Below are 16231 nucleotides of genomic sequence, written 5' to 3'. Positions count from 1 at the left end.
TTGGCACAGATCTCCACTATTGATGTCTCTAATCCCCACTCTAGTGGCAAACACAACCACCAATTCATCATCGTCTCCAAGTCACCTTAAGCTAGCCAACGATCCAGACACTTGGAAGGAAGTCAAAATTGAAGTAGTTTTGACTTAGTTTGGACTATATATAGTAGTAGATTTATAGATTTATAATTGTATACTCTTGATGCCTCTCGCAACCGAGTTGATGTAGCAGGTCTAACAAACGGTTGTAACAAAAAACCACCTTTCGTCTTAATAAAACACGAGTTCTAACCCCGTTCGCAAAATAAAAAGACTTGATGGAGTGAGGAGCGAGTACATAGGTAGCCATCACAATATTGGAGATTAGAGATGAAAACAGATCAAATGCGGGTGGATATCAATCGATATCATATTTGTTTTCATATTTCTGGTCGAAATCGGATTCAAATACGGATAGTGTCAACCATGTTAAATAAGATATGATTAGATGCCGACATTATAAATATAAGATTTAAGTATTCAGATATAGATACGGAATCGAATGTTGAATATTCGAACTCGAATACAGAAAGATCTATATCTCTCTAAATGAATTTAGTCTCAAATATGATCGGAAAATATCCACATCATTTTCTTCTCCTTTGAGATGCAAACGGACGCTACTGGGCAGTGGGTATGTTCTCATGTGATGGATGCGGATGGCTCCACATGGTCGCCGGCGGCGGCATCGGCATTGGCCCAATTTTGGCCAGGTCGTAGGCAGAGATTCCTACGGTTGCTGGTGGCGCGCGGCACCACTTGCAGACGAGCGTCGTTCGCGCCTCTCTCTCCATCGGCCGAGCGTCGTTCGCGTACGTCGCGGCGCAGACGACGACGTCGTCGCGTGGGGCGGCGGCGGCGGCTTATCGGTTGACCTGGGTCGACCCGAACAAGATAAATATATCAACATGCATGTTCCGGTACATAATTTAGCTCCAGCTCCAACAGCAACAGTTGTACTGGTGATCGACGTGTATAGGGACGTAGCCTTGCAAACGTTGCTGGTGTAGACGCACGCTCTCCCCTGCGGCGCCCGGCGCGGCAGCATCGAGCAGAGCCTGTGTCATTGAATACGTACGCGCGCCTATCATCGTCTACGGCTGTGCAATTTAAGAATACTACTCCCTCTCCGTTCCAAACTGTATTTTTTTTAGTATTTCTAGATATATTAATTTATTTATACATTTAGATATACGTCTACATAATAAAAACAATATCATGCATATACTACCTGTTCTTAAATAAATTAATTTCTAAATTCAGTATTTTAAGTTTGACTTACTTTATAGGAAAGAATAATTACATCTATAAGACTATAACATAAAATAAATAAGCATATTATAAAACTATATTTTATTATATATCTAATTATACTAATTTGATGTCATAAGTTTTGACAAGTTTTCCTAAAAAATATGTTAAAGGACGAACTGACTCTGGAAAACGAAGGCATAGAAAGTCACGGTTTTCCACCTGGCCTATCAAAACTTCGGCTTTGTTTAGTTTCTATAATTTTTGGATTTAGGGTATTGTAACATTTTTGTTTTTATTTGACAAATATTGTCCAATCATAGATTAACTAGGTTCAAAGGATATCTAATGATACTAATTTGATGTCATAAGTTTTGACAAGTTTTCCTAAAAAATATGTTAAAGTTCAAAAACTTTAACTTAAAATAACTCTAAGAATTTAATTATTTATTAGGAACAGAGAGAGTAGAAAAGTCAAAACATTTTAATATTTGAAACGAAGGAAGAACTGACTCTGGAAAATGAAGGCATAGAAAGTCACGGTCACTACTAGAATTCTCCTGTTTCCCTAGGGTTAATTTGTTTCCCTAGGGTTAATTTGTTTTACTAGAGAAAAGATTGAGTCCCTAGAGTTTATTTTGGTACCCTAGGGAAACAAACGGTTTCCCTAGGGTTTTTGTTTTTCCTCGGTGAGCCTGCTTACTCGTGTGCCATGGTAGTGCCTCCGTGTCAATTATCCCTAGGAACCACAATGCTCCCCTAGGGAACTAAATATTTTTTTCAGCTCGCGCCTCTCTCTCCCGCTTTTCGCGCCATGGACAACATTGGCGTATCCCCGACCTTTGGCGTATCCCCAACCCTAGTCCAAATCCCCGACCTTTGGCGCATCCCCGCGCCCTCAGCAAAGGCCGCCGCCGCCGCCGCGTATCCCCGCGCCCTCAGCACTTGCCCGCCGCCGCCGGGCGCACGCCCTCAGCGCTTGGCCGCGGCCGCGTACGCCTGCAACCCCAGCGCCCACCAGCTGCCGCGCCACCACCCGCGACCCGACCCCGACACCCAGCGCCCACCACCCGCGACCCCGACGCTCACCGGCAGCAGCGCGCGTTCCCTCGCCACCTCGACGCCCGCCCGCCCGCCGCTGTGTACCCCTGCGACCTCGGCGCCCACCCGCCGCCGAGCGCGTACCCTGCGACCCCGACGCCCACCGGGCGCGGCGTGCATCCCCCAGCGACCCGACGCCTGTCTGCCCATCACCTACTCCCATGACCTGGCAAGGACCACCATCTCGTCTGGGGCTGCAACGAAGAAGCCTGGGCCAAATCCCAATCTCTGAACAGATTTGAAGTGGTTAGTTTCTAGTTCTGCAATATTAGTGTCTTCTAATAGCAATTTGTTGTCTTACCGTGGCTACCTATGCACTGCTAGCTATAGTTTTATTTTAGTTAAATTTAGGTTTTCATGTCTGGGCAAGCACATTTCAATGTGGACTATGGCAATTGGTACCATAACAATGCCTGACTCAAAGCAAATAGAGATGTAGAATATACAATGCTTTATGCTTTATGTTTTATGTTGAACATAGATGACATCCACATTTCATATTTCAGATTGAAGTGTAGAGATAAGATCTTGATCTTTTCAAGGAAGGTTGGAGAGGGAAAAAAGGGCAGCGATCTGCATTTGTATTTGGTTGGAGAAAAGGGCAGCTGTGCAACCAAAGCTTGAAGGTGAGAAATGATTTTTTTTCTTGCTTCTTCTTTTCTGTACATTGTGATGCTTGTAGTACCAGACTATTATTTTAGGGGTTTGCTAAGGGGTTTAGAAATTGAACATGGGCTTGTTGTTGCTACCATAACTAGATATGTCATTAGAAGACCGTAGTTGGATGTACCAAGGTTGGAAGGACAATGGTTGTCATTATGAGGAGTGGGTGCGAAACACAAATGCTTTCATAGATGATGCTTTCAAGGCTGTGCCTAATTCTGAAAAATTTGGAGTACTCTGTCCATGTTCAGAGTGTGGAAATAGAGTTAGACGGAGGAGAGGTGTCATGACCATAAAAGAGGATTTACTGCTAGGTACACTATATGGACCAAACATGGGGAGCAACCTTATAGAGAGCCTACATTGCAACATGGCTATGATACCCTTGATGGTTTAGATGAAATGCTAGCCGACTTAGGTGATGCAATGCCCATAGATGATGATATAGAAGTAGAAGATGAACCAACAGCTGATGCAAAGGCATTTTATGCCATGTTGGAAGCTTCACAAGAGCCACTCCATGGTTCCACTAGTGTTGCTCGACTAACCGTAGTGACACGCTTGATGGCAGTTAAGTCATAGCACAACCTTAGTGTGGAATGCATTAATAAAATACTGAGTCTGCTTGATGATGTCTTGCCTGAGAACCATAAAATGCCAAAGACACTGTATGAGTGCATGAGTATTCTTAAAGGTCTAAAAATGCCATATGTTAAGATAGATGCCTGCCCCAACAATTGTATGATATACTATGGAGAAGAAGATGAAAAAAAAGGAAAAATGTGATTTTTGCGAGGAAAGCCGATATGTAGTTGCTGAACCATCACAAGGGCGTAAACGAAAGCCAATTCCACGCAAGGTTCTGCGTTATTTCCCAATCTTACCAAGGTTGCAGCGGTTGTATATGGAGCCACAAACTGTAAAACACATGAGGTGGCACAAGGAGGGTAGACGTGCTAACCCAAATGTTATGGTTCACCCTTCTGATGCTGAAGCATGGACACATTTCAATATGGTCTGACCAGATTTCAATATGGATGCTAGAAATGTTCGTGTTGCTATGGCTACAGATGGCTTCAACCCATTTGGCTTTGAAAAAGCCCAATATTCTTGCTGGCCTGTTTTTGTTATTCCTTTGAACTTGCCTCCAGCTCTTTGTATGAAGGAGGAAAATATATTTCTTAGTTTAGTGATTCCTGGACCAGAGCATCCTGGGAAGAATATTAATGTCTTCATGCGACCACTAATTGATGAGATGAAGAAAGGTTGGGCAGGAGTAGAAACATATGATAGTTTCTCAAAGAGAAATTTTACAATGAGGGTTTCATACCATAATTCCATTCATGACTATCCTGGATTAGGCATGTTCTCTGGATGGTCTGCACATGGTGGGTTGGCCTGTATTGACTGTATGGCAGATGTGGACAGCACTTGGCTACCAAATGGGCGCAAGTTTAGTTGGTTTGATTGCCATAGAAGATTCCTATCACCTGAGCATGCTTTTAGGAACCAAAAAATGCATTCAGAAAGGGTGTAGAAGTGCATGACCCACCTCCACGCCGATTAACTGGGCAAGAGGTGCTAGCATACATGAATGCAGTCAAAGAAAAATCTTTGGATGGTTATGGAAAAACCCACAATTGGACACACATCCCGTTCCTGTGGGAGTTGCCATATTTCCCTGACCTTTTGCACCCACATAACATTGATGTTATGCATACAGAAAAAAAATGTAGCAGAAGCTATTTTTTATACATGTCTTGACATTGCTGATAAAACCAAGGATAATCCCAAGGCTCGCCTTGACCAAGCTTTGATGTGCAATAGAAGACATCTCAATCTAGTTGAGAAACCAAATGATAGGTGGGATAGACCTAGAGCACCTTTTTCCCTAAGGAGAGACCAGAAAAAGGTTGTTATGGAGTGGTTTATGGACATAAAATTCCCGGATGGCTATGCAGCAAACTTAAGGAGTGGGGTAAACATGAATACACTGAGGATAAATGGCATGAAGAGTCATGACTTCCATATATTCATTGAGCGTCTGCTGCCTTCGATGATGCGAGGTTTTGTCAAGGATGACATATGGGAGGCGTTAGCTGAGCTAAGCTACTTTTTAGAGTGCTTTGTGCCAAGGAGGTTGATCGTGCCCAGATACGTCAACTGGAAGCAAACATACCTATTATACTTTGCAAATTGGAGAAAATCTTTCCACCAGGTTTCTTCAATTCAATGGAGCATCTTATAGTGCACCTTCTGTATCAAGTTAGGGTAGGAGGTCCTGTCAAGTACACATGGATGTATGGAGTCGAGAGGTGACCTTCTAATCAAGTTCTGTTCTTTATCATTGTGCCTAGCTTGTCATAGGCAGCAACTAACTAATTATAACTTAAATTTTTGTAGGCTGTTAAAAAAAGTTAGGGCAAAAGTCCGTAACAAGGCTCATGTTGAAGCCTCAATAGTAGAAGGCTGCCTTGTTGAGGAGATATCTCACTTCACATCATTGTACTTGCCTCAACTCATATCGAGCTCTCGTAATCGTCCACAGCGTTATGCTCCAAATGGTCCTCCATCTGATTGTACCCTTAGCTTGTTTCAAGTTCGCGGATGGAAGAGCGGTAGAGGAGTGACCAGGTTTCTAACTATAGAAGAGTACAAGATAGCAATGATTTATATCTTCACAAACATGGCTGAAATGGATGAATTTGTGCAGTAAGTACACTAATTTTGACAAATACACATACTAACATTTATCATGATCATAATTCAGCCTGTCTTTACATCCATAGAAAATTTGAACAAGAGCAATGGAGACGTGCAAGACCACCTACTTCTAAACAACTAGATAATTTACGCATCAATGGTGCTGGCCGTGGCAAACCAAATTTGTTGGATTGGTTTAGAAAACTGGTACTAGCTGTTTTCTAACTTTTTTTTGTACTGGTTCATAAACTACTAAAACAAGAATTACATGTTAGTTTATGGGTAATTCTCTCTATTTAAATATCTTGTTGCTGATCTGGTTCAAGTTTGTGGAAAATTCAATAGGCTAATGATTTTGAAAAAAACCTAGTATATATTCTCTATTTAAAGAAGATGTTTCCATATATAGATAGCCAATACTGTGCATGCAACTTATATTTATGTGTTTCACATTTTTGAATACCTTTGCAGTTAAGGTTTAGATTCAATCCATCCAAAGAAGATGTTTCAAGACAACATGTTGGTGTGTGCTGCTCACAACTCCTTGGAAGCATAAAGTATTATTTCAGAATTGCAGCTACATTAGATCATTTTCGCAAGGTGGAGAAGAGAAAAATCAGTGACAAGATGGCCGGACAGCACTATTTGACTCGGGACGAGTATCTTGCACAAAAACCTAATTGGTTTCCACAAGATGCCTGGGTAGTTTGGGCCACAGAATGGAGTAGTCCTAAATTCAAAGAGAAGTCTGAGAAAAATCGTGCAAATCGTTGCAGCGACAAATTTAAACCCCACAGAGGAGGATCCAACTCTATTGCAACAATACGACAGAAGTTGGTTAGTGTTGAATTGTTATTTTTCTGGTTCATACATTCTTTTGTAGGAAGTACACAATTAATTTGGCTTACTATTTAATGTAGTCTAAGGAACTTGGAAGAGAAGTGACTGCTATTGAGGCATGGGTCCATACTCATAGAGGCTCAAATCCTGAAGATCCTTCACTGAACACAGAAGAAGCCACTAGATGTTTGGTAATCACTAATTATGCTTATTTGTAATTTTGAACAACTTTGATGTTACTTATATTTAAACCACTGATGTTATTTGGCTATTTGCATTGTTCACACAGGAAAAATACAAAGGAAAGGCCATCGAATTAAATGGGCCAGATTTTGATTGGCTACACTCTCCAATAGATAATAGAGCTCTCTATCAATGCAGTTGTGGTCGGCCACATGGAAAGTAGGCCTTATTTAATGGGGCCATCAATGATAATGAAGCCCTAGCTGACTTGAAAAGAAGCCATGCTGAAGACATGGCTGCTAGGAGACAACGTCGAGAAGAGGAAAACCGTCTCAGACAAGAAGCTAGTGACGGTTGTTTGGCTAAGGAGTACGCCCAACGGATGTTGGAATGGGGAACAGGGATGACATCTCGCATTCAAAGTATAGAAAGGTTTATTGAGGTGAGATGTGTCGTGCATTCTTTTGTATTCTTTCGTATGTCAATCTAGCAACTTTCTAATTGTATGAAAACTATATTCTTAAACAGCAGAAAATTGCTTTCCACACTAATATGCCAACCCCACTAGCTCTTGCTCCCATGTCTCCGCCACCTGAGCCTCCAATATATGCTGTTAATTTGCCAACTCCAAACCCCTCTCATGACAATGACAATGTAAGTTTGACATCGCTTTTTTTTCCTGATTTTCCTGTATGCTGAAGTTGTTTGCAACATGTACATGTGTAGAAGATGTAGAGTATAACCAACTGTGTCACTACTTGCTGCCCCTTGTTATTACTTGCTGCCCCTTGTTATAACCAATGTGTAGAAGCTCAAGTTCTTCATTCTGAGTACAACATGTTTAACTATTCCTTCAACAATTTATGGTCCTTGTATGCAATTAATTCGACTTTTTTCTAACTTAGATTTGCTTAATCTCATAGGCTGGTACCTTTGGCTCATCTGTTGGAGTTTCTGTTCGAGCGGAAACTCCAGAGCAAACAATAAGTAGGATTGCTTGTGGAGTATTTCGTAGCCATCCGGAGACAAGTGCTGAAGTGAATGGTGTGAATGTGACGACAAGTGGTGGAGGCACATACTCTCCTCCTCTAGAGGAAGAACCAAATCCATTCTTTTGATTGTCGTCAAAACATGAGTTGTAGTTGATTAGCTAGTTCACCTGTTGCTGAACAACCGCTTTTGAGTTTGTGGACTTGTAGTTTGGATTTGTGACAATATTACAACTACTCTAAATGTGTGGATTTGTGAAAATATTATAAATGTATGGATTTGTGCTTATGAATTGGATGGAATGAGTGCTTATTATGGTATATGTGTGAATTTTAATTTGAAGTATTTGTATATTTCAATTTGAATATGAATATTCATTTGAATTTAGAAATATGAAATCTTATATGATATAATTTCCCTAGATTTGTTATTCCTAAGGAAAGATTCCTTAGGAAACTAACACCAACCTGACACCTTTACACGTCAGGTGGGCTGTGCCCTACGAGGAAGTTTCCCTAGGGTATGTAACTCCTAGGGAAAGAATGTTTCCCTACAGTTTTAGCGAAAACCCTAGGGAAACGATCTCTTTCCCGTCGAATTCCTCCCTAGGGGCTTTTCCCTATGGACGACCCTAGGAAAATGGTTTTCCCTAGCGTTTCCCAGCATTTCCCTAGGGTATAAACCGAAGGGAAACTCGTCGATTCTAGTAGTGGGTTTTCCACCCGGCCTATCAAAACTTCGGCCTTGTTTAGTTCTTAATTTTTTTTTTGGGGTATTGTAATATTTTTTTTATTTGACAAATATTGTCCAACCATGTACTAACTAGGTTCAAATGATTTATCTCGCAATTTACAAGCAAACTGTGCAATTAGTTTTTGGCCTTGTTTAGTTCGCAAAAATTTTTGTTTTTGGCTACTGTAGCATTTCGTTTTTATTTGACAAACATTGTCCAATCACGAAGTAATTTGGCTCAAAAGATTCATCTCACAAATTACAGCTAAACTGTGCAGTCTATATTTAATACTCCATGCATACGACCAAAGATTCGATGTGACGAGGAATCTTGAAAACTTTTGCGAACTAAACAAGGCCTTTGTTTTTGTCTATATTTAATGCTTTATATATATTCGCAAGATTCGATGTGACGAGGAATCTTGAAAAGTTTTTGATTTTTGGGGTAAACTGAACAAGGCCGAAGACTGCAAAACTGAAACCTGTTATTCATTTTCTAAACGTACTTGAGAAATTCAGAGACCTGTCGTCTTTACATGTTTACTAAAAGCAGAGAGACACTATTAATATAAGAGGGGAACGCTAAGTTTTTTTAATGACATTAAAAACACTATAACCTGAGGCAAAAGTGGATAACTTTTTCTGTGATCATGAAAGCAAAGTTGGAAGGGTAAAGAGAGACTTGTCTACTTAGAACATAATTGCATCCATTTTGATTTGGACACCCCTTTATTTGCTTGCTTCAAATGACTCGAGTTGGGTAGACTTCATGAGAATATGTTGCCATGTATTTGCAATCGTTTATAAGTTGACTGAGGCCTTTTTTAAATGGCTCTCACATCACTTGAGTCCCAAAAGGGATACCTCAATTATTGATCCATCTGACTTTATTAGGCCTATCTCCATATTTGATTAATCAAGATCCTCACAAAACTTCTAACAAATAGATTACAAGAATTATGGAGCTCATACACAAAAATCAATATGGCTTTATAAAAACTAGAAGGATCCAAGATTGCTTGGTATGATCTTTGAGTACTTACAAAGAAAATATGCAACCCTAAAATATACTGGAGTCCACAAAGAAACAACTCTCTTTGCCTTTCTTTATGGAAATATTGATTTGATGCGCTAGAGTATTTGTATAATGAGAAATGGTCAAATCTTCAACAATCAGTTGTCAATAGTTAATCCTTGTAGACTTCACAAATATGTTGATGTCAGTTGATCATCTCCTAGCTCTTGTGTACAACTAGGTGTAATCTTGAGAATGCCTGGGACATTGCCTACTCCCTCTTTGAAAGCTCTATATTTGATTTTGGTGATTGAGCGACAACAAGTGGACTAACCTTTTACCTAAGTGTTGATTAAGCTAGGTGAAGTCCACACCAAGGGTGGCATCTATGGTGGAGATGGAGTTGGCCATAATTTGATCAAGTGCTCAACATTGGAGTGAAGAAAAGAAAGCAAAGCCCTAATTAAGAAAGATTGAATGCAAAGGTATAATATAGGACTTCTGCTTTTACAGACGCAATAGAGTACAAGGCCCTGTTCTTTTCCCATGGAGAAGACCCTAAAGACTAAAGTTTAGGTTGTTTACTTTCAAAAAAAATTACAAAATAGGAATAGTAACACTTTTGTTTGTATTTGATAAATATTGTCCAATTATGGACTAACTAGGCTCAAAAGATTCGTCTCATCAATTTCGACCAAACTGTGCAATTAGTTTTTATTTTCATCTATATTTAATACTTCATGCATACGTCTAAAGATTCGATGTGACGGGGAATCTAAAAAGTTTTGCAAAATTTTTGGGAACTAAACAAGGCAAGCATCTCCAACAACTCCTCAAATGAGGTTGCTATTCTTATTAATTTGACAAAAACACAAAAAAACTCTCTCCAACAACTCTTTAAACCAACTTGGTATTTATCCCAACTTGCTATTCTCCGTCCTCGCACGCGTATTCTTCCGGCGCGTACTCAAGTTGCTCCTGGGCGTGCGTGGGCGTGCGTCGCAGCGATAGCAACTTGAGTACTCGCCGGAGCGTCCCTCGGCGAGCTGCCATGGAAGCCTCGCCCGCGCCTCCACCCCACCAGCTCGCCGGGGGACGCTCCACGCTTGGGTGACGCGAGGAGCAGCTCCTGGAAATCGTTGAACCTGATGAGGGAGGCTCGGAACAGGCGCAGGTCGACGCCGGAGAACACCGGCGTAGGGCACTCGCAAGATGGTGTCTTCACGGTCGCCGCAGCTGCTTCGCCCACGGGGTGCGGGAGGCGTCGCGTGAGGGCGCGCAGCCCATGCATGGCCAGGCGGTGGTTGGGTTCGCCGGAGAAGGAGGCCAGCTCGCCGAGTTTGCCCGCTTCCATGGCAGCCGCGCACGGGGTCAACAGCTACTCCGCCCACCTCGGCTCCCTGTCCAAACTTGCTGTGGTGCCCTTGCCACTTCCCTTGTTGCTCGGCTTCGACCTGACGACGCAGCTCGCTTCCTCCCTTTTCTTGCTGATTTCTGCCTCCACCGCCAACATGGGGTCCTTGGCTGCTCCTGTATTGTGTCTAGGAGACTTGCGTTTCTTGGGCTGCCCAAACTCCTCCTGCGAGGTTATCGGTGACGACGACGCAACACTAGTATCAAGATACTAGGCGACGAGCAGCAAGCTAGCAACAGAGCAAGCAATGACAGGGGAGTCCTATATGTCATCCTCTTTTTCAGCAAGTGAAGAATAGCAACTTGTTGGAGACACATTTTTTTTTTTCACTTACCAAACAAATTACCAACTTGCTAAAACTCAAGATTTGGCAAGTCAATTATACCAAATTGTTGGAGATGTTGTCCCTGAAAATAACACCAGGCCTAAACGAGAGACTAGCGACTAAAAATGAATTGGCCCTTGGGGGTGCTAATAAATGAAGAAAATAAAGGCCCAACTTGACACCTTTTACCCCTCAATCATTGCTCCTCAGCTTGGATGGGCAGCATTCATTAGGGGCAAATCAGACATTGTTCATGTGCATTAATGAGGTTTAGGCCCTTATACTCCATATAAAAGAACATACAAACCTGCAACGGATGACGGTGGTAAAAAGATAAACATAAAAATGCATTAAATAATGTTACATATCTTTCTAAGATACCAATAATGTTTCATATCTTTTGAGATACAAAAATAAAGAATCAAAATGTATAATTAAATATACAAACATGCAATGGTAAAAATAAAAAAATGAGTTATGCAATATACAAACCTGCAAATGGTAAAACAAAAATTATTAAAAAAAATGTAATGTTACACATTGCATATATTTTGAGATAAAAAATCATATTGTACTATTTAATATGCAAATATGCAAGGGTTAAGATAAAAAAGTTAAATGTATTATGCAATATACAAACTTGCAAATGGTAAAAAGAAAAAAAAAGTAAATGTATTATGCAAAGAAAACTGCAAATGGTAAAAATAAAAAAATTAAAATAACTTGCAAATGGTAAAAAGATAAAAATTAAAATAAAATGGTCCCGGCGGGGCTCGAACCCGCGACCTTCGGCTCATAAGACCAACGCTCTAACCAACTGAGCTACGGGACCTTTATGTTGTATTTGGGTTACAAATGCTATATGATCAATTTAACTATTTTACTACAGTGCAAGTCAAATATTTTAAAAAATGCAAACAAAACTTAATCTACACCACCACCTACACGTCAGGCGTTAATAACTCCAATCGCCTAGACAACAGCGGTAAACCGAAACAAAAACTGGTATCAACACGGGGCAGTTGTAGTTTACTTGATGCGGTACTCGTAAATGTCAAGGTCAACTACATGTAGGACTACAAGTGGCAACTTATTTATGTACATAAACAGCCGCCTAATGTTCTCCCTAGTCAAAGTATCCATATCCACAACGTCGCTGTCGTCAGTGTACATCCACAGGCTGCCTGGCTTCACCTCCTCAAGGCAGGCGCGACAGAAGGGGCAGGACTTTGATTTCTCGTTCCTGCAATACAGAGTGAATAGGATGATCACTTGTAATAGCTTCCATACAAATTTGTTTGAGTGAATGATAGATTGGGAGTAGCCGAGTAGGGAAGGGAAGGAGAGATTTGTTATGCTTGATGAAGATGCAAAGCACAAAATATCCAGTGGAAGTTAAATATTGGCTCAAGAGAGTGGAAGATTAGAGAGCAAAGCACAAAGTATCCAGTGGAAGATAAACATTGGCATGAGAGAGCGAAGCATATCCTGACTCAACAAAGAGATAAGCTGAATGGAACAATCATTAACTGAGCATATCACATTTTATCAGACCACTTCATCTGCTACTAACCAACTATACCATGAATACTTTCACCAAAAAAAAAACTATAACTTGAATCTTTAACCTCAAGGTGAGCATAAATATTGAAGGTACATACACCCACGGTATAGTAAAACACAAAGTAGCAGGGGTTTGCTGTTCTGACGAGAGTCATCATGCAACCAAAATGAAAGTGATGCCTCGGAAACAGACTACTGATTCGATAGAAAGCTTCCTACTCTTTCCTAGCATAATAATGGAATTATCATTGCAAGTTGCTTGGACGAACAGCTTGCATCAAGAACATGGAATTCTGTCAAATGACTAGAGATCTAGAGACAGACCATCTAACAACACTAACAAGGTTCCTAAGAGACCACCTACACTGAAATTGTTTCATTCAGAAAAAAAGCACGACACTAATTTTTTTTTTTAAAAAAAAATAGCACTACATAAAGAAATATAATTTCACTAAAAACAAATTTGCCACGTTTCCCAATACAAAGTTTCAAACAACATTCACAAGACTGTAATTATGCTTCAGAACCTTCGAGAACTACTTGACTGTAATTCTGCTTCAGAAGGCATGAGAATTAATACTTTGCCATCCATAAGCTAACATGACCAAATCAGTGCAAATGTACTAATAAATACCCAAAAAAAAATCAGCCTTCCTGCATGTTTATGGATTCGGCTAATGATTTTAAGCTAGGAGAAAAGGAGCTATACCAGTCCTCAAAGCAGCGCATGCAGAGCGTGTGGGCACAGTCGGGCAGCACGATCTTGCGGCTAACCTCGAGGCAGATCCCGCACTCGAGCTCCCTCTCCGTGTCCACCTCCGAGAGCTGCTCATCCCTGCTCCTGAATTTCTTCAGGCAGAGTTTCCTCTGTTTCCTGTCGTCCAGCTCGGTGATGCCGCTCGGCAGCAGCAGCAGCGACGGGAAAATGATGCCTGCAATTGCGCTACGCCGTCAGAACCGACACTCAGCGGCACAATTCTTCACGGCTTGCTAGATGGGAAGAAACGGGGGGTGGGTTAATTACCGTAGAACTCCCTGATGCTGGCCTCCCTCTCCCAGTCAGGAAGCGCCGACGAGTCGTCCGCGTACACCTGCCGGAGAAACGGGGCAACTCAGCAGGCAGCTCGCGGCGTGAAAACCGAATCGAACCACGGGTGCGAGGCAATACCTTGTATAGCATAACCTTGAGGAGGCCGAGCGCGCCGGCCAGCTTGCAGTCGGTCCACTGCACGAGGAAATGCGCGACGGCGCTGTAGGCCATCCGCATCTGGATGACCGAGCCGTCGTAGTCCCTCAGGAATTCCGACGCCCTGCTCGCCGCAGCAACAAAAAAGAAAAAAAACGCAAGCAAGCAATTCAGGCACCAAAACGTCGAAAAGTAGACAAAGATTCCGCCTTTAACTCGAGCAAGCAAAGGGGGGCGAACAGGAAACTCTGCTCCCAGGACTCACAGCTCATTGGCGTGATCGATGTCGGCCTGGAGGGCCTTGACGGAGTCCTGAAACTTGCGCATCGGCGCGTCCCACCGCCACCGCCGCCGGCGACCCCTCCCTCCCTCCTCCTTGGGCTTCGCTTCCGTCAGTACTTGCCTCCCGCGTGGAGAGCTGAATCGCACGAACGGGAGGTCAAACAAACCCTGCCTAAAACCTTCCCGGCGCCCCTCCCTGACACCCGGCGATTGGATTTTGGACTGAGGCGGATTGGACTGGAACGGGCTTGCCTTTCCGGAGTTCGCTCGCGCTCCGGCCTGGATTGGATTGGTTTCGTATCCTTTTTCTAGCTCGCTGGATGGATTGTTCTCGCTGAGTCCAAGTCCACCTCCAAACCGAGACGAGACCCCCCACCCCCCCCTTTTGTTGCCACACTCGTGGGGGCGGGCCGGGGCCGAGAGCGACGACGAGGAACAGTGTCCCGGGGTGGGCCCGCACAGCAGTGGCCGACGGGGCCCGCCCACACATCTCGTCACTGAAATGTGGGGTTATAGAGCCGGCGATCCCACCTGTCATGCAGGTAGTACGGAGGGTGGGGCAGCTGCGAGGTTCGTGCTGCGACGTGGCGAGGCGGGTCCTTGCGGGGCCCAGTATAAAATATCCCGAAATATCCGTCGTCAGGGGGTCGCTGTCGACGCGAAGGTGGACACACCCACGTCACCGACGCGCGGGGCCCGCCAGTGTCCAGGCCGACATGGCATGGCAAGTTCGCTGCCCGGGATATTTATGGCACCTCAGCCCAGCAGCAGCAGCCGCCGTCGCCGTGGGACGGAGGAAAGCGAAGGAAACGAAACCAGTGGGCTGGCTCTGGCTCTGCTTTCCGTGAGGCGCTCGCCCGCCCTGGGTTTGGTTTCCTTCGGTTTTGGGGAGGAAGGGGCCGGTGTGGGGCCGTCATTCATGGCCTTATCCGGCCCCCGGTGGTAGCCGACGGCCTGGTGTGGTTTCGTGACGAGCTGACCCACGCGTCCATCAAGGCTGGTTTGGTTGGTGAATGGTGAGGTCAGCTGTGCTTAGGCGTTCCTCTTATCTCGAGTTTTGGTTATTCATTATCGGATGGGGATGTGAGATGGAGGTATCACTGATAACTCTGTCTTGAACTGATGAATAAATGATTTTTGTTTGGCAAGATTCTTTTTCATGGTACGGCCAGACTAGCTTACTCTATTTGTCCTAGAAACCGTACCATCAGAGTTCGACAGCCTTGGACTTTGGTGCTCAAAAAATTATTATATGGAATTACACCATTCGTCCTAATACTTAGACCTTCCTATTTTTTGAAAATAGTTTTATGAGCAATTTTTTAGCCAAAATTGAGTTGTGTTTGAAAAAAGTGTTTGGTAAAATAGATTTATGAACTGCTTTATTATACATAGATTAGAGAGAGAAATGAAAGAGGGAGCTAGAATAAGCTACTTTTTTTAGTTTCATCTCAACCCATATCTTTGTGAGAGCAAAAGAAAAATAACTTCATTCATGAAGCTAGCAAAAAAAAACACCTCACAACTCATAAAGTTGAAGTTGTTATGAGTTGTGCCAAACATGCCCTTACTTTATCCGTCTCAAAATAAGTATCCATATAGTATCCATTATGGTTATTTTTTTAAAAAAAATAATTAGGTTTATAGAAAATATTAACAACATTTGTATCTCTAGATAAGTTTATTTTAAAAATATATTCAACAATCTATTTAATGATACTAATTATATGTTATAAATATTAATATTTTTCTTGTATATAGTTGGTCAAAGTTAAAAGTGTTTGACTCCTCATGAAGCGAGAATGATATTTTTTGGGACGGAGGAAGAAAAGTGTAACCACTTTTATTCATGTACTCATAACACTAGTCTCACTGAGGTTTTCATGGCTCGGTTTCCAATGTACCATAATAGCAGAAGAGTTCTATCCTATGAAACTATCTCTACTT

The 16231-nt window shown here is 42.4% G+C and overlaps 1 protein-coding gene and 1 non-coding gene across 2 annotated transcripts; both read right to left on the bottom strand.

Moving 5' to 3' along the window:
- Positions 12012–12085, bottom strand: TRNAI-UAU. The gene has a single exon. It is a non-coding gene; the product is annotated as a tRNA-Ile (tRNA).
- On the bottom strand, positions 12086–14632 carry LOC8071385. Its single transcript, XM_002464509.2, has 5 exons — positions 14268–14632; positions 13985–14126; positions 13841–13907; positions 13526–13748; positions 12086–12496 (listed from the first exon to the last, which is right to left on the bottom strand). Exons 1-5 carry the CDS (start codon positions 14327–14329, stop codon positions 12283–12285), a joined length of 708 nt encoding a protein of 235 aa, XP_002464554.1. The 5' UTR covers positions 14330–14632; the 3' UTR covers positions 12086–12282.

Source organism: Sorghum bicolor, chromosome 1 (assembly GCF_000003195.3).
Source record: "Sorghum bicolor cultivar BTx623 chromosome 1, Sorghum_bicolor_NCBIv3, whole genome shotgun sequence".
Classification (NCBI taxonomy): domain Eukaryota; kingdom Viridiplantae; phylum Streptophyta; class Magnoliopsida; order Poales; family Poaceae; genus Sorghum; species Sorghum bicolor.
The sequence above is the reverse complement of the archived record's forward strand: the minus strand, read 5'-3'. Positions and strand labels throughout refer to the sequence as shown.